The following is a 27,151-nucleotide window of genomic DNA, read 5'->3' as shown; positions in this document are numbered from 1 at the left end:
TCTCTGTCCCTCCCCCGCTCTCTACATCCCTCTGTCTGTCCCCATAGAGAGGACCTCTCTCCTCCTCTCTTTCTCTGTCCCTCCCCCCGCTCTCTACATCCCTCTGTCTGTCCCCATAGAGAGGACCTCTCTCCTCCTCTCTTTCTCTGTCCCTCCCCCCGCTCTCTACATCCCTCTGTCTGTCCCCATAGAGAGGACCTCTCTCCTCCTCTCTTTCTCTGTCCCTCCCCCGCTCTCTACATCCCTCTGTCTGTCCCCATAGAGAGGACCTCTCTCCTCCTCTCTTTCTCTGTCCCTCCCCCGCTCTCTACATCCCTCTGTCTGTCCCCATAGAGAGGACCTCTCTACATCCCTCTGTCTGTCCCCATAGAGAGGACCTCTCTACATCCCTCTGTCTGTCCCCATAGAGAGGACCTCTCTCCTCCTCTCTTTCTCTTTACCTTTCCCTCCCCCTCTCTCTACATTCCTCTTGGTCTCTGTCCCTATAGAAGACCACTGGATAGACTGCCATCCTGAACAGGGACTGTTACAACCAAAACCTTTTGAGATTCATCCAACTTCAAACTGCCAACCAACGCTCCGGTCGACGAAAGGCAAGCCCCTTCCTTTGCCCATGTCTAAATTCTTGTTAGTGTATGACTGGTTCAACACCCAACCGTATCTGACATGTACAACATTTATGCAAAGCATGGTTGGATTGAAACTATTAGCATAGTCTATAGAATAGAGCCATAGATATTCTACGTAAATAAACAAACTAAAGTGCTGTATATGTGGACTAAACCAAAACATCCACAGATCTCAGATGGGCATAAAAGTGTTGATAAATGATATGTTAAATTAACATCTCTCGCTCTCCCTTTCCCAGTCTAGCTGACCTGTAATAACCCCATTCATCCCTCTCTCCTCCAGATGGGGCTCACTATCCCTCTCTTCTCTTTGCCTCTCCTCCCCCCATTGCTCTCCCCTCTTAACCACTATCTAACACTTCATTCAGTGAGACCAGACAGAACGCACCACTCTCTCCTCTCCCGCCTTTTCTCACTTTCTCTCTTGCCTTCTCTCTCCTTCAGTCTCATTCCTCTCTGCCTACTTGACTCGCTCTCTTGTCCATCTGTCCATCTGTCTGTGTCTGTTTCTCTGTCTCTCCCGCTCTTTCTCGCTTTCTTTCTTCTTCAGTCTTTTTCCTTCGCTCTCAATCTGTCTCATGTCCGTCAGTCTGACTGTTTCTCTCTCTCCTTCTCATCTTTTCTGTTCATCCCATCCCATTCTCTCATCTCTTCTCCATCCCTTTTTCTTTGTCATTATATTGCTTATCCTCCCTCCCTCCCTCCCCTCTCCGCCTCCCTTCATCCCCCCACCTGTTCTTCCCCGTCTGAGCGAGCAGTGCAGGTCCATCTGGGGACGTGTGCTCGCCTCGCGCCAGCCAGAAAGGGATGATGTAATCAAGTCATCGCAGCAGCAACAGACTACACACTGTCTGAATGCAACTCATACTACCACCTTGGAAAATCAACACCACTATAACCTGCCTCTTTTGGAGAATAACTAAAACAACCAATTCACTCGGATTAACTGATGAACACAGTCAGTAGAGCACTCATTTCAACAACAAAGAAAGGGTCAGTAGTGACACATGATAAAGAAAACACTAACGGTGGAAAACACTCCACAGTGCACACCACTACCAGTCAGTAAAGCTATGTAACACATGGCATGTTAAGGACATAGACACACAGAAACACTGTCTCCTCCCAGTTCCCCCAGTGCTAAAGCTAGTCCAGAGACCAGAAGGAAACAAATCCCACAATTAAAACCAGTGGTAGACAGACCATAGACACCATTACCACCCTAGATTGCTGCTTACCGGAGCCCTGTAACCATGACAACAGACATGGAGAGAGCGAGAGAGAGGCAAGGAGGGTAATATTACTCCATACTACTGCCTGCCCCCCACCCAACCATAGAGGGGGTATGAGAGTGATATTAGTGAGGGGGAAAGTACAGGAGAGAAGAAGGGAGAGGGAGGGGAAGAGGAGGTGAAGGCGAACGGAAGGATAGTGAAGGACCGGGAGAAGACAAAGGGGTCTAGTGAGAGGGAGGGAGGGAGGAGCGAGAGCAATAATAAAGAGAGGGAGGACAGGAAGGAAAGTACAGAGAGGAGAGAGATAACAAGAGGAAGAGAATGAGAAGAATGAGGAAGGGGAGAGAAACAGGAAGCTAGAGAGACAAGGACAGCCAGAAACTCAAAGGGAAATAGAGAACGACAAAGGAAAAAAGGGAGGGAAAGATGGACAGAGAATGGGGGAGACTTGGTATCACCCAGGGAGAGCGAACTATGATGTTAGCCCTTACCCGCGATGCTGATTTGATGGTGGATAGTAGACAGACAGACAGACAGACAGACACAGGAGAGAGAGAGAGAGAGAGAGAGAGAGAGAGAGAGAGAGAGAGAGAGAGAGAGAGAGAGAGAGAGAGAGAGAGAGAGAGAGAGAGAGATGAAGCTAGAGAGAGAGAGAGAGAAGCTAGAGAGAGAGAGAGAGAGAGAGAGAGAGAGAGAGAGAGATGAAGCTAGAGAGAGAGAGAGGTGTGTTGACCCTTACCAGCGATGCTGATTTGATGGTAGAAAAGTTGTTGTGGCGGTATGTGTGTGCCTGGCTCTTGTCTGAGGAGGCTGGTCTCAGCTCTGGCCTGTGTTCACGTTTCAGACCATCATCCCAGTTATACCCTTGGTCCTGACGAAAGAGAAGAGAAACTGAGTTTCATGGCTTGTTCCTACAATAGTATTACTTTTCACAGTGCACAGAATGAGATGAGAAAATTGCAAAATCCAGGTGCACTTTTGGATGGTAGTGAACATGTTTTGGATTAAACTTAACCCAAAGTGTGATGGTTAGAGTATAAACCTGGAGGGTTTGTAATCTTTTTAGTCATAATGCCAATACTGCACTTCACTACAACACATTGTGCTCAGTTCATGTCCTAAGAAAATGAACTATAATCTATAGACAGACAATAGTCTGTCACCTCCTCATGTTCTGCTATCCCCAACGGTCGTCTTGTGACACATCGTCAACCTAGACACCAAGTGACATTCTTAATAACAGTTTGTCATTGCAGGCAGATTCATAGACAAAGACAAGGAACAAGACGTGGCTAAAGATGAGGAATGGCATCTCATAATCTGCTGCTGTTTGAAGCGTGTGTGTGTGTGTTGTGCTATGATGCCCAAGACAAAGAGTATTCAGAGTGAATCTCAGCCATTCAGCAGTGTGTCAACATCAGCCCTCAGCCTGCATGGAGACGCCAGCGGAGAGGAGAGGAGAAGAGAGGGCATCTTTGTTCTGAGGGTGTGATTCACAGCAGTGATGAACTCTGGCTCTGTGTATCTCTCTGTGTGTGTGTGTGTGTGTGTGTGTGTGTGTGTGTGTCTATCAGGAGCATATTTTTATAGGAATCAAGCTAAGCAGGATTTTGGAGGGTGAAAAATGTGTCTGGTTTCCATGGTGTCAGTGTTTAACAGCGATGGGTTTATTTGTGAACAGTATGATTATATGATTACCTCAGAGAGGTTGGTTGTGTGTGTTTGTGTGTTTCTTTAGACGTGGGTTGGAGGGAATAGTGCAGAAGCTCACTCCTTTGTACGAGTCTTTATGTTTATGTGTTGACGCACCCCTGAGAGCTGTCATTCTTGAGGACGTGGGTTGAAGTTTGGTGTAGGTGGCTGCTGGCTGAGGGGACTAGATGAGCAGTACCTTATTGGCATGCGTGTTCCTGTTTGTTTGTGCTATTCTTGAGAACGTGAGTAGGGTTGGAGCGGGTGACTACCTGGAGGTTCACTGATAGTGCCAGATGAGTCTTACCTTCTTGCTGTGTGCGCGTGATACGCACGTGTGTGTATGCTAGCTTGTGTGTGTGTGTTTCTCTCCCTCTGTCAGTGTTACCTTCTTGGTGTGTGCGGAGGACTCGAGGGTGCTGTCGTAGTCGTGGTGCATCATGGTCATGTCGGAGCAGCTCTCGTCTAGGACCTCCTGCATGCTGTTGATGCTGCTGCTCCGGCTACCTGTACTGACCGAGGTGCTGGGGACGGAGTGATTACTGCCCAGGCTGTTCGTCTTACAGCTGGCCTGCTCAGATTCCTGGAGGGTACAGAATCAGGATATGGGGATCAGTTTTCAGTATGGGAATTGTGGGAAACACACATACATGCTTTTGTGCCACACGCTCGGTTTTGTGTGACACACTCAGGCATACTGATCCGGTTAGGACAGACACACAGACCGACATGACTGTAGGACATAGCTACTGTCTGTCTGTCTATCCAGGTGAAATGGACCGCATTGAGACAAATGGGGGTTAATGGTCAATTTGACATGAGTTTGAATGTGTTGCCCTCAATTGCAGGACATTATTTTTGCTGTATCAAGGTCGCAAGCTTAATGAGGCTATGAGGCAACCCATTTATTTACTGTATGTGTGTGTCTGTGTCGGAGGCAGGACCTAGCACAGGGAATCAAATAAAATTACCTCAAGCACATCCTGTCTGGAAATCTGTTCTTTATACATGTTTATTCAGAGCTTTTTGATGGTGACAAAAAGCCAGAAAAAATTCTGGGAAATTAGCAGTGACAGTTTTTCCTCTGTCCAGCTCCTGACCTGGACCGTCTCTCTGGATATCACGTAATTTACACCAGTGGCTACTTTGTGTGTGCTACTTGGGCCTGGTTCATGACCGGTAAACAGGAGAACAGGTGTCTTCTCCATGTCAACCTTTTCTGACCTCTGAGACACCTATTCCTCCTCCGTGACAGTTATTCCTTTTTGTGCCAAACAGGAATAGGAGTTCAGTTGAGGTTTAAACCTTCCTTCACTCAAGAAGCAAATCTATTCTCACACATACAGTACAAATACATGCCACCCATTTTGTCTTTGGTGAACATATTTTGTTTAAGTGGTGTTAAACCCACCTCCTCCTCCTCCTGGCTCTCCCCCATGGGTCCGTTGTGTTTCTCCTGGTAGAGGATCTTCTTCATCTTGCGGTACTGCAGGTTGTCCAGCTCCCGCACCGCATCCTTGGTCCTCTGGATGAGCTCCGTGAGGACCCGTGGGGGACGCTCCCGACGGACAAAGTCATGCTGGGGAGAGGAGAGAGGGCAGAGGTTAGAGGTCAGAGGTTAGAGGTCAGGGTTATGGTTCATGAGGACCCGAGGGAGGTGATGCTGATACACAAAGTCATGCTGCAGGGGGACAGGAGAGAAAGAGGTCAGAAGTTATACACAGTGTCTGTCTGTTTGACTGTCTGTCTGATTATAAAGTATGTAAATATGTGAGATATGTACCAAAAAACTGTGAGGATGTTGACAGGGTAGTCAGGGTAAGTGTAGAAACAGGTCCACAAAATGGGGGAAGACCTCTTAAATGTTTTATCTTTTATAACACAGCCGTTACTTCATGTTATAAATCCATGGTATTATTAACATATATTCTATATCAATAATATATCAATACTCCATGTGATTATTATTTCAGAGGACATTACATCTCTCTCTCGCTCTTTGCCCATTGGTCACTAGAGGGCGCCTGTGGGTTATTCAACCTAGATTTGAGTTTCTTCTGCTGGCTTACCAGAAAAAAAAGAAAAAAAGTATATATATGAAATACTCCATCCTATAGAGTGTTCACACACACACACACACACACACACACACACACACACACACAACTGCACTCAACACACATTCATAAAAAATAAATTAGCCAATTGGCTGCTGAGTGGAAATGCAATATATGCAACCACTTGGGGGCTGAAACAATGCATGTCTCTCCCTACACACCTTCCTTCTATCTGACAGATGCTGGCTGGGGTAATGTAATGGACTCTCCGATTCAGAAGCAGAAGGATGACATCATACTCTGGAAATAGAGATGAAACATTTTCCCGTTTTCAAACAAACGGACAGAGAGAGGGAGCGAACGAGTGAGTGAGAGAAAACGAGAGCTGCCATGGACCAGGGGGCTGGGAGAGAGAGAAAGATAGAGCGATAGAAAAGAGAGAGATGGAGGACTAATCTTCAGAGTAATCCCTTCCCGAAAAAAGGAAATCAAAAACCCCAATCCTGGGGACCATGAACGGAGTCGGACCGACGGTTCGCATCCTTCTCTTCCCTTCCCTTCCCCCCCATCCCAACATTTTCCTCCCCCATTTTTTTGATGCATGCACCCAACCATGTGATTCTCCAAAGATCATGGGGACAGGGTAGTAGTGTAGTTTTGGTTGGGTGTAGGACTAAAGGAGTATGGGAAGCGAAGTTTGCCTCTATATTGAGGAAGTGGAACCTGAAGGGAAAGAGATTAGTGACCTGATTTCTCCTAAAGAGCTCAAAGAGGGGCAGAGGGCAATGAGTGTGTGTGTGTGTGTGTGTGTGTTTGTATTAATCAGGGGCAGTGATCTGGATGCCCCCTTCCCCGACTCAGATTAGGAGCAAGCTGCCTACTAGGCACTGATCTAAGGTCAGTTTAGCCTTTCCCCTACTAATAATTAAAGGTTAGGATTTGGGAGAGGGAAAACTTATTCTAGATCTGCACCTAAGGGACAAGGGTTACTTCTCCCCAGAGCTCCAGACCCCACAATCTCATCCCCTCTAGCCCACTAACCCCTCCCTGGGCAGCCAGGTAAGACCGACAGGCCAGTGAGAGAGCGTGACAACCAACCAAGAACATAAAACTCTTAGCAGGCCAATAGGCTTACCTGTCGGCCAAACAAACAAAAAGATCAACTCTACATTACACGGCCAGACACACACACACACACACACACACACACACACACACACACACACACACACACACACACACACACAGATTAACAGTGGATTGGCCAATCAGGATGTATAAACAAAGGCTAGCTGGCAGAATACATTGACACACAACTGACTGTGCTCTTGTACTGTAACACATGGGTCTATGGGGACAGTCAGTCTGACTTTAGCTTTCATTGTGTGTCAAGGGGATATGTTCAGAATGTTTAGAGTGAGTCCACACACACACACACACACTATGGATGTCTTATGAACCTCCAACACCAGGTGTACTATAGCGCAAGATAAAAAAAAAAAAAAAGGGTTCAAAAACGCTTAACAACAAAACCCTAACCCCCTTCTCACTAGGGAATAGGGTGCCATTTTGGACACATTCGTCCAGATAGTATTTGAGAGACTTACACAGGAAGTGAGGTCACAGCCTCTGTCAGAGATAACAGGAAGTGCACTCACCCGCAGCAGCTCCCCCGACGAAAGTCTGTCCTGAGGAATTTTGAGTAGGCAGTAGTCAACGAAGCTCCGGAACGGGTCAGACCTTGTAGAAAGATAGAGGGATGGAGAGGTGGAGCAATGGAGAGGTAGAGTGGAGGTGGAGAGGTGGAAGGATTGGAAGAAAACAGAATACAACAATGATTAGACAGGCATAAAAGGCAATAGCTGTCTCACCAAGCTATCTTAAGATGAATGCATTAACTAACTGTAAGTCGCTCTGGATAAGAGTGTCTGCTAAATTACTACAATGTAGGAATATATACACTCCCCTACGTATTTATTTGGACAGTGAAGCTAAAACGTTTATACGAGGCGACAGTACAGAATGTAACCTTTCATTTTAAGGTATTTTCATACATATCAGTTTTACCTTTTCGAAATGAACACACTTTATTTATCTAGTCCCTCCAAGTATTTGGACAACTTCACTTAAAGTGTATTCAATTTAGTGAAATGTTTAGTATTTGGTCCCAGATTCCTAGCACGCAATGATTACAACAAGCTTGTGACTCTACAAACTTGTTGGATGCATTTGAAGTTTGTTTTGGTTGTGTAGAAATTAATGGTAAATAATGTATTGTGTCATTTTGGAGTCACTTTTATTGTAAATAACAATAGATTATGTTTCTGAACACTTCTACATTAATGTGGATGCTACCATGATTAGGGATAATCATGAATGAATCGTGAATAATGATGAGTGAGAAAGTTAGCGGCATAAAGGTCATGCCCCCATCTCCCGAGTGGCGCAGTGGTCTAAGGCACTGCATCGCAGTGCTAGCTGTGCCACTAGAGATCCTGGTTCGAATCCAGGCTCTGTCGTAGCCGGCCGCGACCGGGAGACCCATGGGGCGGCGCACAATTGGCCCAGCGTCGTCCAGGGTAGGGGAGGGAATGGCCGCAAGGGATGTAGCTCGGTTGGTAGAGCATGGCGTTTGCAACGCTAGGGTTGTGGGTTCGATTCCCACGGGGGGCCAGTATGAAAAAGAAAAAAATAATGTATGCACTCACTAACTGCAAGTCGCTCTGGATAAGAGCGTCTGCTAAATGACTAAAATGTAAAATGTAAATGTAAAACATGCTAACCTCTCACCATTACCAATAACAAGGGAGGTTAGCATTTTTCTTTGGGGGGTATGATATTTATGCCTCTGTACATTTCTCACTCATCATTATTCATGATTCATTAAATGATTATACGTAATCATAGTAGGATCCACATTAATGTAGAAGTGTTCAGAAACATATTATATTCTTATTTACAATAAAAGGGACTCCAGAATGACACAATAAATGATTTACCATTCATTTCTATTGGGAACAACATACTCCGAAACACAACCAAAACAAACTGCAAATGCATCCAACAAGTTTGTAAAGTCACAAGCTTAATGTAGTCATTGCGTGCTAGGAATAGGGGACCAAATACTAATCTTTGGACTAAATTTAATACACTATAAGTAAATTTGTCCAAGTACCTATGATACCTTCAAATGGTAGGACTAGATACATAAAGTGCTTTCAATTCGAAAATGGTAAAACATTTGATCTCAAATCCAACATGCTGGAGTATAGAGCCAAATTAAAAGTTCTAGCTTCACTGTCCAAATAAATACAATGTAGTGAATGTACATCCACTTTTCCACTTTCAAGCCATAGAGTCACGGTAAAGCCGGGGTGCTTCTGTAGCTATTCATCATGTTGTCTGTGCTATTGAAAGTCAATTCCAGTCCTGGAGGGCCGAAACACTTCTGTTTTTTATTTCTACCTGGTAGTTAATTGCACTCACCTGGTGTCCCAGGTCTGAATTAGCCCCTGATTAGAAGGAGAGGATGAATAACAGAGGTGTTTCGGCCCTCCAGGACCGGAATTGAAGAACCCTGGTCTACATAGTTGTATACATTTTAAACTAGTCTCAGCTAATGAGAGAGGCTAATGCCAGAGGCCTCTTTGGAACACCTCCAACAATACACTGACTAGTGTGTGTTTGTGTGTGTATACAGTGTGTGAATTCAATAGAAGACGAATCAAATTGTACCTCTATGGGAGGACCATAACCTTGCTTCACACACTCTCTTCAGTACAAGACTAAGGCTTGCTTTTAATGCTAATTTGTCAAAATATGCATAATCTTTGCATACTGAAAAGACAGTCAAATATTGTATTATTTTAGTTTCGCAATCACACAATCGATTCTCTCAGTAAGGAACATGGAAAAAATGCAACACTTACACCTTCAGGCAAATCACTTCGGAAAGAGTGACGCAGGCTTCCACTTGTTTTAGCTGTATTATAGATCCTCTATTTGTTGAAAGGAATGTATTCCTAAAGCCATATACAGTTGAAGTCGGAAGTTTCCATACACCTTAGCCAAATACATTTAAACTCAGTTTTTCACAATTCCTGACATTTAATCCTAGTAAAAATGCCATGTCTTAGGTCAGTTAGGATCACCACTTTATTTTAAGAATGTGAAATGTCAGAGTAATAGTGTAATAGTAGAGAGAATGATTTATTTCATCTTTTATTTCTTTCATCACATTCCCAGTGGGTCAGAAGTTTACATACACTCAATTAGTATTTGGTAGCATTGCCTTTAAAATTGTTTAACTTGGGTCAAACATTTCGGGTAGCCTTCCACAAGCTTCCCACAATAAGTTGGGTGAGTTTTGGCCCATTCCTCCTGACAGAGCTGGTGTAACTGAGTCAGGTTTGTAGGCCTCCTTGCTCGCACACGCTTTTTCAGTTCTGCCCACACATTTTCTATAGGTTTGAGGTCAGGGCTGTGTGATGGCCACTCCAATACCTTGACTTTGTTGTCCTTAAGCCATTTTGTCACAACTTTGGAAGTATTGATGCTGCCACCCCGTGCTTCACGGTTGGGATGGTGTTCTTCGGCTTGCAAGCAACCCCCTTTTTCCTCCAAACATAATGATGGTCATTATGGCCAAACAGTTCTATTTTTGTTTCATCAGACCAGAGGACATTTCTCCAAAAAGTAGGATCTTTGTCCCCATGTGCAGTTGCAAACTGTAGTCTGGCTTTTTAATGGCGGTTTTGGAGCAGTGGCTTCTTCCATGCTAGGCGGCCTTTCAGGTTATGTCGATATAGGACTCGTTTTACTGTGGATATAGATACTTTTGTACCTGTTTCCTCCAGCATCTTCACAAGGTCCTCTGCTGTAGTTCTGGGATTGATTTGCATTTTTCTTACCAAATTACGTTCATCTCTAGGAGACAGAACGCGTCTCCCTCCTGAGCAGTATGACAGCTGCATACTATGGTTTGTACAGATAAACGTGGTACCTTCAGGCGTTTGGAAATTGCTCCCAAGGATGAACCAGACTTGTGGAGGTCTACAATGTTTTTTCTGAGGTCTTGGCTGATTTCTTTTGATTTTCCCATGATGTCAAGCAAAGAGGCACTGAGTTTGAAAGTAGGCATTGAAATACATCCACAGGTACACCTCCAATTGATTCAAATTATGTCAATTAGCCTATCAGAAGCTTCTAAAGCCATGACATCATTTTCTGGAATTTTCCAAGCTGTTTAAAGGCACAGTCAACTTAGTGTATGTAAACTTCTGACCCACTGGAATTGTGATACAGTGAATTATAAGTGAAATAATCTGTCTGTAAACAATTGTTGGAAAAATTACTTAGTAGATGTCCTAACCGACTTGCCAAAACTATAGTTTGTTAACAAGAAATTTGTGGAGTGGTTGAAAAACGAGTTTTAATGACTCCAACCTAAGTGTATGTAAACTTCCGACTTCAACTGTAAGTTCTATATCCATCAGTATTTGGGTCCAATAGAGTACAACATTGCACCCACGTCAACCTTTATGGTGCGATACTATACTGTGCCAATAAAAGTACACTGGCTGTAGTATCATAACATTGTAAATGTTGACAGAGTCATGTTTGACTGGATCTTCCTCCTATGGCAGTCATCCCACTCTAAGTTCAAAGAGCATCAACAGCACCAGAAAGAGGGGGGGCTAGTGTGATTGCCGCCCGTCTTTCTGTCTCTCTCTTCCTTCTCTCACCCCGTCTCTGCCTCGCTTTCCCTGCCTCGCTCAATCCAGAGCTGCATTTGTCTGTCTGTCTGTCTGTCTAAATCCCTGTCTCTCTCTGCCTCCCTCCATCTATCCGTCTCACCCTCCCTCCCGTCTGCAGAGTGTGGTTTGGTGTGTGGTACAGTGCAGTAGTAGCCTGTGAGTTTAGCCTGGGGCTTGGTTCTTTAAATAGGAAAGGCCTCAGCTCAGCCCCTCAGGTAATTACATAAGAGACAGACTGGGACTTCCTGGGCTTTGAGAGGGTGTGTGTTTGTGTGGTCACACAGCTCAGCAGAGGGATGGTGAGGACTTACCACTCGTTGGACTGCAGCGTGGGAGAGTCGTTCTGGGCAATGTGATACAAGGCACTCATAGCGTTCATGTTGAACAGGGGAGGCTTGCGCTCCGCTTTGGAGAGGGAACGAGAGAGAGAGAGAGAGCGAGAGATGGAAAGGGGGAGTAAAGAAAGAGAGGAAGAGAGCGAAAGAGAGGGGGTTATCATATCTGGTTGACCAGGAGGAAAGATAAGATATAATTTTAACCTAGACAATGTTATTTTATCGCTCTCTCTCTCTGTGTGTGTCTATGTGTGTACATGTAGTGTCCGAAATGCATATGGGGCCATGGTAATCACACGACAAACACATGATTGAGCAACATTGTGAATCAACTGTCATGTGTCAGTCTGTCAAGAGTGTGTCATTGCTCTCTCTAAATGGGGAAGTCCAGGATGGTCTAGCTATGTCTGTTTGTTTCTTTGACATTCTGGAAAGGCCATAAAAAGTATATTTTCCTAACAAGTAACGATGCCTCCTGAGATGTCCAAAATAGTGTCTGTGCTAGAAGCTGAGTGGACTAGTTGCAAGATAATGATCTACAGGGAGCAAAGAGGAGTATCTATAGTGCCTTTAGAAAGTATTCATACCCCTTGTGTATTGAGAATGAAATACAGAAATATCACATTTACATAAATACAAGTTAGAATCACCTTTGGCAGCAATTACAGCTGTGAGTCTTTCTGGGTAAATCTCTAAGAGCTTTGCACACCTGGATTGTACAATGTTTGCACATTATTCTTTTAAAATTATTCAAGCTCTGTCAAGTTGGATGTTGATCATTGCTAGACAGCCATTTTCAAGTCTTGCCATAGATTTTTATGCCGATTTAAGTCAAAACTGTAACTAGGCCACTCGGGAACATTCAATGCCATCTTGGTATGCAACTCTTTGTGTTTAGGTTATTGTCCTGCTGAAAGATGACTGTCTCCCAGTGTCTGTTGGCAAGCAGACTGAGCCAGGTTTTCCTGTTGGATTTTGGCTGTGCATAGCTCTATTCCGTTTCTTTTTATCCCAAAAAAAATCCCTAGTCCTTGACAATGACAAGCCACCACCATGCTTGAAAATATGAAGTGGTACTCAGTGATGTTTTGTGTTGGATTTGTCCCAAACAAAACGCTTTGTATTCAGGACATAATTTCTTTGCCACATTTTTTGCAGTTTTACTTTAGTGCCTTGTTGCAAACAGGATGCATGTTTTTTGAATATTTGTATTCTGTACAGGCTTCCTTCTTTTCACTCTGTCATTTAGGTTAGCATTGTGGAGTAACTACAATGTTGTTGATCCATCCTCAATTAAACTCTAACTGTTTGGCCTCATGGTGAAATCCCTGATTTCCTTCCTCTCCGGCAATTTAGTTATTAAGGACGCCTGTATCTTTGTAGTGACTGGGTGTATTGATACACCATCCAAAGTGTAATTCATAACTTCACCATGCTCAAAGGGATATTAAATGTCTGCTTTTATTTAATTTTTTTACCCCTCTACTAATAGGTGCCCTTCTTTGCGAGGCATTGAAAAACCTCCCTTGTCTTTGTGGTTGAATCTGTGTTCGAAATTCACTGCTCGACTGAGGGACAGATAATTGTATGTGTGGGGTACAGAGATGAGGTAGTCATTCAAAAATCATGTTAAACACTATTATTGCACACAGAGTCCATGCAAGTTATTATGTGACTTGTTAAGCATATTTTTACTCGTGAACTTATTTAGGCTTGCTATAACAAAGGGGTTGAACACTTATTGACTCAAGACATTTCAGCTTTTCATTTTGAATTGATTTGTAAACATAATTCCACTTTGACACTATTGGGTATTGTGTGTAGGCCAGTGACACAACATCTACATTTTATCAATTTTTAATTCAGGCTGTAACACAACAAAATGTGGAAAAAGTCAAGGGGTGTGAATACTTTCTGAAGACACTGTATGTACCAATGCACTGACTGTAAGTTGCTCTGGATAAGAGCGTCTGCTAAATGACTGAAATGTAAATGTAAGAAAGACAGTAAAAACTGAGAAAAGCCTGGTACAGTAAAAACAGATGTACACTAACCCAGTTCAATACAGGTGATTCCCAGGGACCAGATGTCCACCTTCCCTTCATACTGGCCCTCGTCCATCGCTAGGATCACTTCCGGGGCCATCCTGGGACACACACACACACGTCAGTAATTAACCACCACTGTTACATTTGTGGAAATTCATAATCTGTTAAGCCTGGATACCTTAAAGTCCCTTTGGTATGCAGTGATAGCCTAGCTAGCAGCTCAGATCTGAGTACTGTGCTGCTGGAAGACTGAAGGCGTACGTTATGTGTCGAATTAACGTGACTGCCTGGCTGGATACAAGTAGCACACTGTGAGCTTTGAGTATCATGAATAGAGAGAGTATCAGGAGAATCGACACAGTGTTCTGGGATTTCTCCCTGTTTTCTTTATATGCTTGTTTATATGTTTGTCTCCAGCGTTACTACGAGGGTTTCTATGTGAATGACCAGTGGCTTTTATAACATAATAAATAGTTGTAAATTATGACACATAGCCATCTGGTCCCGGTGCTTCCCACATTTGTGTTCCAGCAGAACATGCGATTCAATGAATCAACTAATCGTCAAGGCCTCGAGTAGTTAAATCAAATGTGATAGTGGTGGGCTGGAAGAAAACCCATGGGGCGGCGCACAATTGGCCCAGCGTCGTCCAGGGTAGGGGAGGGAATGGCCGGCAGGGATGTAGCTCAGTTGGTAGAGCATGGCGTTTGCAACGCCAGGGTTGTGGGTTCGATTCCCACGGGGGGCCAGTATGATTTTCTTTTTTCTTTTTCTTTTTTTATATAAAAAAAAACCCAAAATGTATGCACTCACTAAACTGTAAGTCGCTCTGGATAAGAGCGTCTGCTAAATGACTAAAATTTAAAATTTAAAATTTAAAAATGTAAAAATGTGCATTCTGGGGAGGAAAGCCCTATTGTAGTGTGTTAGGTACTGACAAGTATGGTACAGTACTCCCACAAAGGAGAAGTTTTGGACAAGGTCTCAATGAGACTAACTTGGGTAAATAACAGCTAAATACAAGAGTATACAAATACAATACAAGATATAGCTTTACATTGCGTCAGTGTTAAGATATTGACCAGTAAGGTGTTGGTGTTGAGGTGCTAATCATGTAGGAATACACTGAGTGTACAAAACCTCCCACACAGTCACACACAGTATATACGCATGTGCACGGGCTCGCTTCATACTTTTACAACGTGGTAGCCACGGGACCAAAACAGTGGAGAAGTTGAGCCTCGCGCTTCAACGCTCTTAGTTGTTGCAGAAATGTACCCACTATGCTGTTTACTTTCTGCATCTACGTCATATCGCTGACTCTACCTTCAAATGGTAGGTACTGACCAGTAAGGTGTTCCTACGAAGGAGTTGGCAGGAGAGGCTATGGAGGCAGAGCCGAAGTCTGCCAGTTTGACCTGGCCTGGCTCAGTTAGCAGAATGTTTCCAGCTTTCACATCTCTGGAGAGAGAGAAAAAAAGAAGCGATGACACAGACAACAGGGTTAGAACAGGGTGGTGGGATATGGTTCAGAGTGATACGGGCTACTTTAGATGTATTGGCTACCTCTCTTGGGAGTGATACGTTTGAAGTGCACTGGCGTCTGTCTTTTTCATGCATATACCTGCATATCCACTAGCCTCTAGCGTCTAATGTGGTGTGCATATGACAATGTGACTTGATAGTGATGCGTTTAAAAGCGGAAAGAAAGGGAAAGATTGTCGCACTGTCAGGTTGAAATGCAAATAACTCAAGCTTAATAAAGACATTTCCTTGAGCTCAGCTAAACAGTGAGCGGAGCACACATTTATTTAGGCCTGTACTTTGGGAGGCATACAACCTCAATTAATTTATGTGGTGAATAAATATACTTATTTCTTTCCTTTTGGTTTCATAACTTTTAACATGGTAAAACAGTAATATTTGTCTTTATGGGCCATGGTGGTAAAATTCTAAGGGTTTCACGTAACATTTTCCATAAGTGATGAAGAGGGCTTGTTGGAATGCACGTTGAACTGCAGATTAGGGTTGGCAGATACAGACATGACAACTCTAAGAACGTTATCTCTGATGAGTTTATTATTACCTAACAGTGAGAACAGAGGCACCACGAATATCATCTGAGCATCAGCTCAAACGTGTTTTAATCTGTTGATGACAAACATTTGAACGAAGGGGAAGATAGAAGACAGGTAGACCGACAGCTCACCTGTGAATCATATTATGGGAATGTAGGTAAGCCAGTCCTAGCAAGGCACCGTGGGTTATGGCAGCAATTTCAACCTCTTGGAGCGGTTTCTTATGAACTGGAAGAGAGGGGAAAAAATAAGAGAAAAACACATCAAGGGAGAAAACCGTCAGTGATATCTAGAGACACAAGCAATCTGCCCTCCTGATATGACACACAACAACAAACCCCAGAAGCATCTGTTAAATGTGTAAAGTCTAACAGGGTTGGAATAAAAGGGTTATGAAGCACATTCCCTGTGGGTGGATTGCTGCTCTGGCAGAGTGATAGCCTGGTCCCAGATCTGTTTGTGCGGCCTTACCAACTTAATGACAATAGGAGTTGGCATTGGCAAGACAGCACAAGCAAATCTGTGACCAGGCTAGCAGAGCGACGCCTTGCCTTAGAGTCAAATAGGTCAAAACCAACCAACTGTCATGGCTTTTTAAAACGGTTTCCATGACAGCCAAGACGGGACACAAACAGAAGTGCTAAATATATCACTCAGGCCAAGGTGCGGAATGTTTGGAGACCCTGAACAAGAACATTCACAGTGGAATATTACATGCCCTGTAAGATAGAAAAGGTTCCTTGCTTACCATGAATATTGCATTACTAATGGATTTATAGAGCACATGCTCAGAAAGTACTCAGATATTTTCATTGCGATTTTATAACTTTTCTTTGGATGAACTGTGTGTGTGTGTGTGTGTAGGTGTATAAGTGTGTGTACTCACCCTCTAGTAAATCTGATGCGGAGCCTAGGCAGTACTCCATCACCAGCTGGAAGAGAGAGAGAGAGAAAGGTCAGAGGTCAGAGACACAACTGGACACCCAAAAACACACCCAGGATTGAGAGTTGCCTCCTTAAAAAAATTACCAACAACCCAAATTATCTATTACATAATGACAGAGACAAAAACAAGGAAAGCCTCATTTATTACCATCATAGCAGAGGTAGTGGAAACCAAAAAGAAGAAAGTGCTGTCAAGTGCAAAGAGATTTTCCTAACGACTTTTACACTGGAGTGGTTGGTGCATATTTTAAAAGGTCATGTCATAAACCACATTGTAAAAAGGGGGTTTAGAGAAGGAGACAAACGGTGAAAGACAGAGAATCAGAGAAACTATGCAAAAGAGAGATGGAGAGAGAGACAAAGATGGGAAAGATAGAAAATGGCGAGATATAGAAAATGGCGAGACCGAGAGAAAGAGAATGAGAGAGATTATATGAGAAAGAGAGAGACACAGTCAGAGTGAGAGAGAGAGATGGAAAGAAAGAAAGAGTTGAAAGATAGAAACAGCCTGATGAAGAGGGGGGAAAAAACGGGTTTCCCTGGTAGCTCTGCCACACTCCACTGACCCAGGCAGTGTTATCCTTCAAGTAGCAGCCTTTGTACTCAATGGTGTTTGGGTGGCGTAGCTGTTCCAAAAACTTGACCTCCTTAATGATGTCCTGCCATTTCTGAGGAGAGAAGGAGGGAGAGAATGAGAGATAGAGTGTAAGTGTCAACAGCATCAACACATCTGCAAAGAGCCCTATTCACAGCATGTTGACCCTGACATATTGGCCAGGGCAGTGGGTTTATGGATAGGTCAGTTCCATTTACACAAGAGAGGAGTTTGAACCCAACCCTTGACCCCAACCCTAACCTCAACCCAAGGCCTTGTGGATCGCAGGGAATGTTGAACCTCTGTTTAAAGCCCTTAGGTGTGACCATACTGTGGCCAGTGGGAAGAGTGTGTAATTTCAAAGGGTTCGTGTTAGTTGTCCTCTTGTCTCATTTGACCTCTGCTGCAAGGCCTAAGTTGTGACCATTCCAGTGGCCAGGTTGTGATTTCAAAGATACAGAGTTGTGACCATCATAGTGGCCAGAGGAAGGGACTGTCCATGGAATGCTGAACCTCCGTTTCAAGTCCTGAGGTGTGACCGTCCCATTGGCCATAGTGGGCCGAGTTTGAGAGGGAGTTCAAAATGTTTGTATTAGTTCTCCTCTCAACTTGTTTGACCTCTGTTTCAAGGCCTGAGGTGTGACTGATAAAGCAGACAGTGGTAAATTAGTTGAACTTGTGTTTAAAATGAGTAAAAGGCTGCAGTCCTCTCACCTCGGTGGTCTGTTTGCCATTGTAGGACATCTTCTTGATGGCCACCACCTCGTTGGAGTAGGAGTTTCTGGCCTGAGGGAGGGGGAAGAGAGAGAGAGAGAGAGAGAGAGAGAGAGAGAGAGGGGGGAGAGAGAGAGAGAGAAGAAGAGAGAGAGAGAGAGAGAGAGAGAGAGAGAGAGAGAGAGAGAGAGAGAGAGAGAGAGAGAGAGAGAGAGAGAGAGAGAGAGAGAGAGAGAGAGAGAGAGAGAGAGAGAGAGAGAGAGAGAGAGGAGAGAGAGAGAGAGAGGAGAGAGAGAGAGGAGAGAGAGAGAGGGAGGAGGGTGAATGCGAGAACAGGCATTTCTTATAGAAACACATAGCACTAGTCTGGATACAGGATATAGGCCTATATTTGACAGCTGGCTAGAATCCAGTTGGTAGCCGAAAACTGGTAAAAGTAGGTCATATGACTGAGATATAGCCAATCTCTATATATGGCTCTGGGTCAAATTAGGGTAAATGGGAAACAAGAATCAACTGTCTCTTCAAAAGATGGCGATACTAAACATATGTGACAGAATCTGATCACCACAGGAAACTCCCTGTAGTTACAGATATGAGCATAGAGGAAAACAAGCATAGAGGAAACAAGCAACTCAACAGAGAAGCTAGCTAGTTAGCTATGCACTTAACCACACAGTAAGTAGTACATTGCGTGTGTTAAACCCTCTAAGGCTTTTAGAACACATGGATGGCTTCCTCATATAAACATCAATGGTTCCCCATTCCAGTAATTTCCCCCCATACACATGCCTTTGGTTGGAAGGAATGTGAATGCATAGTAGAGCTATTAAATAGCCACTGCTGCTAGCTAACACTCCCAGTTAGCTATCCTAGCCACAGCGGGTAAAGAAGAAGTGTATCAATGACCACAAAGGCACCATGATTTCATCATAGCCAGCCAAATCAGCCAGACAAGACTGATGGCCTCAAAGTACTGTATGTGTTGATATTTAGCCAAATAAATAGAATTACTAGAAATGGGCAAATCCCTTCAGACTTTAGAAATTTGACTGGAACACTTTAAGGGGCTATCTGGGATTGGTATATCCATTTCGGTCTTTTAAATTATTGATACATAGCCATTGACCGCTGTTTTTTTTCGAATCCCAGATTGCCCCTTTAAAACCATTTCCCATTCTAGTAATTATATTTCAATGACTGGATATAGAGGAGCACTAATGCCAGTCAACCGAGGCCCAGTAAAATCTCCTGCCTGCCCATCTATATATCTATCCATCCATCCATCCATCCATAATAATAATAATATGCCATTTATCTATCTATCTATCTATCTATCTATCTATCTATCTATCTATCTATCTATCTATCTATCTATCTATCTATCTATCCATCTATCCATCCATCTATCCATCTATCCATCTATCCATCACCAGCTGGCCTCGCCACTTAATCCTGAGAACAGCTGTCTTAGGAGGAAAGGCTTCAGTTTATCCCTCTTCCCCCCAGCCTTGCATCTGGAGTGGCTGGGGGATGGATGAGGGGAGGAGGAAAGGGATGATGGACGTGGAGGAGGAGGAGGAAAGAGAGGGATTGGGGAAAATGCGGGATGGAGGGAGGGTTGAAAGGAAGAGGACGGAGGGAGGGGAGGAGGAGGAAAAGGAGGAGAGGGCTGGAGGGAGGGATGAGAGGGGTGAAGGGAGGGGAGGAGGAGGATGGAGGGATTGGTGCTAGCAGATTCATCCTCCCTCTCTGTGTTGATTTAGAATCAAAGGCTTTATGTCATTAGTGACGAACAGATTAAGAAATGCAGCAGAGAGACAGAACTTAACAGAAATGGCAGCAGAGTTATTATTAGACAACCTTGAGAGAGCGAGTGATCTTGTCCCTGGACTCTGACATCTATAGCCACAGACAGACTGACATCTATAGCCACAGACAGCTAGACTGGGTGTCTAACATGATCCTGACAGTGAATTGTATGGATTGCACTCAATAACCCAATGCATATAATACACACTGACCAGGGCCAGTTTTCCAGACCCAGATTAAGACTAGTCCTGGACTAAATGGCACTTTCAATTGACAATCGCCATTAAAGCATCTCCATTGGTTGAGAAACTGAAAAGAAATAGTCCCTGTCCAATGGTTGGCCAATAACTTCAAATACTATCTAAATACACAATTTATTGTGAAATATCTCCCAGTAATACAGAGTTAAACATATCTCAATTTAGTATCCAGCCCTGAGGTCCTACTCACAAAGTAGACAGCCCCGAAGCTGCCATGGCCGATCTCGTGCAGGTCACAGAAGACTTCCTCGGGGTCATCTTTGAAAAAGAGGTCGGCCAGCTCGGGGTCCTTCAGCGGTCCCTTCCGCGTGGACGAGGGCATGGTGGGGTGGGCAGGGCTAGACGGTACCGTGGTTACCGTGGTGTTCCACCTCACTGCAGCTGCTCCTCCTCATCCACGCGCCAGGCATTTACCATACCCACCTGGAGAGGAGAGGAAACATAGATAGATAGAGATAGAGAGAGACAGCATTTACGATCAATCACTACCTGGATGTAAGACGCAGACACACACACACAAACATATGAAATACTTTATGAATCCACAAATCATAATTCATACAATAAGGATTCAAACATTTCAGGACAGGGATATCGGGACACCTAAGGAAACAGATAGCATCTTCTCCACACAGCAAGGCTGCCCATGACTGCTGACACGGAGCAGTAACTTGCTAGCTGCTTCGTCTTATGCAGGCCTGCTATCTGAAGGCCACGTACTGTCAGTCTGTGAACATGGCCGGGACAGCGAGCTTGCACTGATAGCCGAGGCATGACACGAGGGGCTGGTATTTAAGCAGCTTGTTAGGAATGGCCTGATCCATGTCGCAGACACACACGTTTATGATGGAGTTACTGTACGCCTACACACAACATAGAGATTACATTAACAATCAGGACCTACAGGCAAACACAAACATGCATATACACACAGTCAGATCAAGTGACTGAATCAGTTCAACCTTGTCTGCTTCCATATCCTACTCATCCCCATATAACCTGATTCTTTCCAGGAATTACACGCTGCATGTGTGTGTGTGTGTGTGTGTCACGTGAACAGTTGGCAGGGTAGAGGGGAGGGAAGGAGATGGTATGGCATGGACTGCTCACTGTCTGCTCCTGTTGCTCATCCAAGCAGAAGATCAGACACACAGTCGGGGGAAAATACACACAAGCACGCACGCACACACACACACACACTGGACAGCTCGATCACCGTGAGTCATTGGTGCATCACTTCCACACATGCGCACACACACACTTGGACACACACTCGGGGGGACACTCGGGGAAACACAGGGCAGCAGCAGCAGGTAGGGCTGTTGTGAGTCACCAAGCTGCAGCCAGGCCATCAAGCGTGTGACATACAGCCTGAGCCATGCTCCAGTTAGTGACACACCAATGACTGTATATATGAATGGACAAAGCCATCGATCACGTGACACCATTGCGTCCTATGTGAAGACTCAATAGCACATTGAAGCCAAATGAAATCGGTTAAGATTGCTTCTCATGGAGACATAACATGCGCAGTTTGAGCTATTGCAGGAAGTGACGTTGCAGGCTAGCTCACTGCTGCCCCCTCTCATTGAATAACTCAAGTTGAAAGCCGACCGGGGTACTGCAGGCTGGCATTAGTAACTAAATTATCCTTATAACTTCTGTGTTCGATTTTAAAATAAATCGGTTCAAGGACATACATCTGGTGTATTAGAAGCAATTATTGGTACCACAGTTGTCTTCAATTAATTGTTTCAATTTACACGAAGATTGAAATTTTTTCCATTCAGTATAATGGGGGATCCTGTTTTCTGCTAACAATGCCTGCAGTACCGCAGTCGGTCTTCAACTTCCATGGCTTCAATGAGATTGGGGTTCTCCCCTGGGATGCACACACACACACACGGACACACACACACAGAGAGAGCAGAGGGCCACATGATCACGCACAAACACTTCTTTACACAGGCAGAAAAACACACACACAGAGTGTACACAGGCAGAGACAGTAACACACAGACACTCAACATCGTCATCATAATTCTCATGAGCTCCATCTTAAAAGAGGTATATCTTCTTTTCCGATACAACAATATATCAAAAACCCTGTTTTTATTTTAAATGGTTGCTTTCAATGTAAAGAGCTTTATGATTTACATCTGTAAATGAAATGCTCTACAAATATAACGTATTATTATTATTATTATTATTATTATTAAGTTGACTTCACGCCTGAACGATGGTATGACAAATGAATAGGCTACGGTGTGAAAAACCGATAGGATGTGTAGGAAGTATCCATAATGCATGACAGCCTGGGTACAATGGTTCTAATGTGTACATTACAATACTGTGCATTGTGTTACATTCTTGCTATAGCGTCACTCTGTTCAACTAAAGTGCACTTCTAACATACAACTCACATTATTACTGCTATGTAATACCCGTGGAAAATATGGGTTGAAACCTTTTTTTAAACATTGATTCGTTCCACCACTGATATCAGAGTTAGGAATGGGTAAACTACTGGCAACTTAACGCAGTTCATGGTCAGATTGTTCCGAATGAAATTGGCGCCATGTTTCTTACTGGCCTCTGCTGTTATAGACCTTACTTAGAACGATAAATACACCCTTTAGCTATAGAAAAACACCATGTATTCAAAGATCCTGCAATCATTCACTGGCCCTTCTGACATGCCAACAGGGAAAACACACTGTGTGTGTGTGTGTGTGTGTGTGTGTGTGTGTGTAGACAGTGTTTTTGTTTCCATGATTATAGGCTTTACTGTGAATCCAAATAAAGTATTCCAAATGTGTGTGTGTGTGTGTGTGTGTGTGTGTCTCTTCATTGCATCATCCCTGTCTGTCTCCCCTCTCATCTTGTTGAGCTCAAACCTCTTCAGTAAGAGCTTCAAATAAAACCTGACGTAAACCCCCTGCTCAATCTGGATACACAGCTTCCACCAGACAAAAGAACAGAGATCGAGAGAGAGAGGAAAGAGAGAGAGAAATGTGAGAGAGAGGGGAGAAGGAAGAGAGGGGGCAGAGGTGAGATAAAGAGAGAGAAAATAAAGGAGAGAGAGAGAGAGCGAGCGAGCGAGCATCAGTGATTTTACCCACGTGGGTTTCAAAGATTTCAAAGCCACTGAGTGCACAAAACATTATGAACACCTTCCTAATATTGAGTTGCACCCCCTTTTGCACTCAGAACAGTATCAATTTGTCAGGGCATGGACTCTACAAAGTGTTGAAAGTGTTCAACAGGGATGCTGGCCCATGTTGACTCAAATTCTTCCCAGAGTTGTGTCAAGTTGGCTGGATGTCCTTTGGGTGGTGGACCATTCTTGATTCACACGGGAAACTGTAGAGCGTTTAAAACCCAGCAGCGTTGCAGTTCTTGACACACTCAAACCGGTGCGCCTGGCACCTACTACCATACCCCGTTCAAAGGCACTTCAATCTTTTGTCTTGCCCATTCACCCTCTGAATGGCACATACACAATCCATGTCCATTGCCTCAAGACTTAAAAATCCTTCTTTAACCTGTCTCCTCCCCTTCATTTAGACTGATTGAAGTGGAGTTTTGTCAATTCAGTGTAAATGAGAGTGATAGAAGGATATAGGGAAGAGGGTCAGAGATAGAAATGGAGCAAATTAAGAAGTCACATGCTCACTCTAGGGACACTTCGCTTCCATCTCTCATCCCTCTATTTTCCCCACTCTCCTTCCGCTCCTCTCCTCCAGCTCCTCTCCTCCAGCTCCTCTCCTCCAGCTCCTCTCCTCCAGCTCCTCTCCTCCAGCTCCTCTCCTCCCGCTCCACTCCTCCCGCTCCTCGGTAGGAATATGTGATATGATGCAACGAGGCAACAACAGGTTGTAACAGTGCTGTTGGGTTGGTTCAACCACTGCTCCCCCGTCCACCCACTACCCACTTACACCGTTTGGCGTTTGGTGTGTGTGTGTGTGTTGGGGAATAATTGTGGATCTATGAATGCCATTGTGCTAAGGGAGGTGATTAGGGAAGCGGCTTAGATTATGTGTGTGTGTGTGTGTGTGTGTGTGTGTGTGTGTGTGTGTGTGTGTATATAAATCGGCTCACGTGTATATGAGGGAGTGCACATGCATGCATTTGTGTCCACATGAATGAATGAGTGGATGCATATAGTACAGTGCCTTCAGAAAGTATTCACACCCCTTTTCTTTTTCCACATTTGGTTGTGTTAGTCTGAATTTAAAATGTATTACATTTAGATTTTGTGTCACTGACCTACACACAATACCCCATAATGTCAGTGGTATTTTGTTTCTAGAACATTTTCGAAATTCATCAAAAAAATTAACCTGAAATGTCGTCAAGAAAAGGGGTTAACATGATTTTTTTATGACTACCCCATCTCTGTACACATAAAGATAATTGTAAGGTCCCTCAATTGAGTAGTGAATTTCAAGCACAGATTAAACCACAAATACATTTTTCTATGCCTCACAAAGAAGGGCACCGATTGGTAGATGTGTAAAAATAAAAAAAGCAGACGCTGAATATCCCTTTGAGCATGGTGAAGTTATTAATTAGGCTTTGGATGGTGTATCAATACACCCTGTCACTACAAAGATGCAGGCATCCTTCCTAACTCAGTTGCTGGAGAGGAAGGTACGAGCGCAGGGATTTCACCATGAGGCCAATGGTGATTTTAAAACAGTTACTGAATTGAATGGTTGTGATATAAGAAAACTGAGGATGGATCAACTAGGGCTGTGGCGGTCATGACATTTTGTCAGCCAGTTAATGTCATGCAAATGACTGCCGGTCTCACAGTAATTGACCGTTAATTAACATAAACACGTTTAGCATCTCCAGGCCTCCACGCATACAAGCAGCTGATACTCGCCTTTGGAACATCTACATTTAAAAAAGTATAATAAATCAATTTAACAAAATAAATAATGGTTATTTTAGGCAGGTCTGAAGAAACATTATGATATGAAGAAAATGTACTTTCAGAAGAACTGAATATGAGTTGGACTATTGTATGTTATCTGGCTATGCACCATGCCATAGGCTGTAGGCTATTGATTTGAGAAAGTCGCAAAAAAAGCTTACCTGTTCCTTGCCTCAGGCTGCACACCTCAAGTGATCATATTTTCATCCATCAGACTATTCTCAATTTAATCTTATATGATCACTTGAGGTGTGCAGCCTGAGGCAAGGAACAGGTAAGCTTTTTTTGCGACTTTCTCATAATCTACTAATATGTAATTGTAATTTTATTTAGAATGGCCCATTATCAAAACGGGAAGTAACAGGAGCAGGAGGAAAAAAAAGACTACTGGAATAGTGAATGGAGGCCACTTTGCCGCCGGTTCATTTTTCCACTCGTGTCAGGTAGACTATTCTGGTTATTTCACTCCATGTATCAACCACTGTTTGAGGAGCATGCAGCCTCTTGCTGTGTGACAGGTGATATTCCGCCCAAACTATGTATGCCATGGGCTCTCCAACCCTGTTCCTGCAGCTACTCAGTGCTTAATTTGGGAAACCAAGTTAAATCTGTCCGGGAACATCAACAGTAAGATGTTTTCACAACCAAACATAAATTAAACTGTTGACAACCCCTCTTTCTGCGCCCTTTAGAAAGGAATGAAGGAAAGAGGGGAGCAGATGGAAACGCACGGTGGTGAGATATTCTGTAGCTAAAGGTAATGTCAGCCTATTAATGATGAAAATATATAACATGCCCTATTACTAGGCTATTCAAAATCAAATACAAATTCACTTTAATTGTAGGCCAACTCTGAATGTGTTTAATTTAGGCTACCAATTATGTACCAAAGACATTCAATCATTAAAAAAAAAAAAAAAGTCTGCCGTGTGTAACATGTCTAGGCTATGTAATGTATAACAGCACAATCATTATTTTAATTCAGGTTTTATTTTGGGCTTGGGCCTCCCGAGTGGCGCAGCGGTCTAAGGCACCTCATTGGTTCGTTCCCAGGCTGTGTCACAACCGGCCGTGATTGTGAGTCCCATAGGGCGCCGCACAATTGGCCCAGCGTCGTCCGGGTTAGGGAAGGGTTTGGCTGTTATCGTAAATAAGAGTGTTCTTAAATGACTTGCCTAGTTAAATAAAGGTTAAAAATATATATAGCTCCATGCTCATGCATAAGCGCTAATATGCATACGGGTGTTTGAATTAATCATCACCTTAAAAAGCGCTGTCCTTTTCGTTGTGTTAGGCTTGAAACAACATCCACAACGACCATGTTTTCCACTCAGGTTCAATCTGTTGTTGAACTTCTTTCTTCAAATTGATCAATCACAGTGAGGTGAGTTTTAAAAGCATATACTGTTTTGATGATGTGTTTGATGTGATTTTCAATATCATTTGCATTGATGTCAGAGTGGTTAGAGGGACAATAGAACCCTGAGTACCAGGCCATTAGCGACCTGATGATCGTTAGCAAGTTGAATACTACTAACACGTGTCCAGAGTGCATAAAAGGAGATTACCGTGACTCAACGGTCACTTAGAAGTTTACTGTGGTCACGACTCATGACTGCTGGAGTGGCGGTAATACGGTCACTGCAACAGCCCTAGGATCAACAACATTGTAGTTACACAACAAAACTAACCTAAATGACAGAATGAAAAGAAGGAAGCCTGTACAGAATATACAGTGCATTTGGAAAGTATTCAGACCCCTTGATCTTTTCCAAAAAAAATTACGTTACAGCCTTATTCTAAAATGGATGAAATCGTTTTTTCCCCCTCAATCTACACACAATAGCCCATAATGACAAAGCAAAAACAGGTTTTTAGAAAATTTCGCTAATTTATTAAAAATAAAAAACTGAAATATAACATTTACATAAGTATTCAGACCCTTTACTCAGTACTTTGTTGAAGCACCTTTGGCAGCGATTACAGCCTCGAGTCTTCTTGGGTATGACGCTACAAGCTTGGCATAACTGATTTTGTGGAGTTTCTCCAATTC

At 43.6% G+C, this 27,151-nt stretch overlaps 1 protein-coding gene across 5 annotated transcripts in view; it reads right to left on the bottom strand.

Annotated features, from left to right (window-relative positions):
• Nucleotides 1–27,151, bottom strand: part of taok3a (TAO kinase 3a) — a 100,315-nt gene that overhangs the window by 14,633 nt on the left and 58,531 nt on the right. For 4 of the 5 annotated variants that reach the window (XM_041901647.2, XM_041901651.2, XM_041901648.2 and 1 more), the window contains 12 exons: nt 20,347–20,579; nt 18,085–18,156; nt 17,342–17,443; nt 16,717–16,762; nt 15,962–16,058; nt 15,100–15,213; nt 13,759–13,850; nt 11,681–11,774; nt 7,272–7,353; nt 4,968–5,135; nt 3,945–4,139; nt 2,604–2,735 (listed from right to left, as the gene is read on the bottom strand). In XM_041901647.2, coding sequence (XP_041757581.2) covers nt 2,604–2,735; nt 3,945–4,139; nt 4,968–5,135; nt 7,272–7,353; nt 11,681–11,774; nt 13,759–13,850; nt 15,100–15,213; nt 15,962–16,058; nt 16,717–16,762; nt 17,342–17,443; nt 18,085–18,156; nt 20,347–20,478 — 1,326 coding nt within the window. In that variant the 5' untranslated portion in view covers nt 20,479–20,579. Of the gene's footprint in view, nt 1–2,603; nt 2,736–3,944; nt 4,140–4,967; nt 5,136–7,271; nt 7,354–11,680; nt 11,775–13,758; nt 13,851–15,099; nt 15,214–15,961; nt 16,059–16,716; nt 16,763–17,341; nt 17,444–18,084; nt 18,157–20,346; nt 20,580–23,832; nt 23,896–27,151 lie in introns of those variants that run through there. The other variant, XM_041901650.2, reaches the window with a different exon arrangement.

The sequence above is a fragment of the Coregonus clupeaformis genome, chromosome 16 (assembly GCF_020615455.1).
Source record: "Coregonus clupeaformis isolate EN_2021a chromosome 16, ASM2061545v1, whole genome shotgun sequence".
NCBI classification, from domain to species: domain Eukaryota; kingdom Metazoa; phylum Chordata; class Actinopteri; order Salmoniformes; family Salmonidae; genus Coregonus; species Coregonus clupeaformis.
Note: the sequence above shows the minus strand (reverse complement) of the source record. Positions and strands in the feature narration are given on the sequence as shown.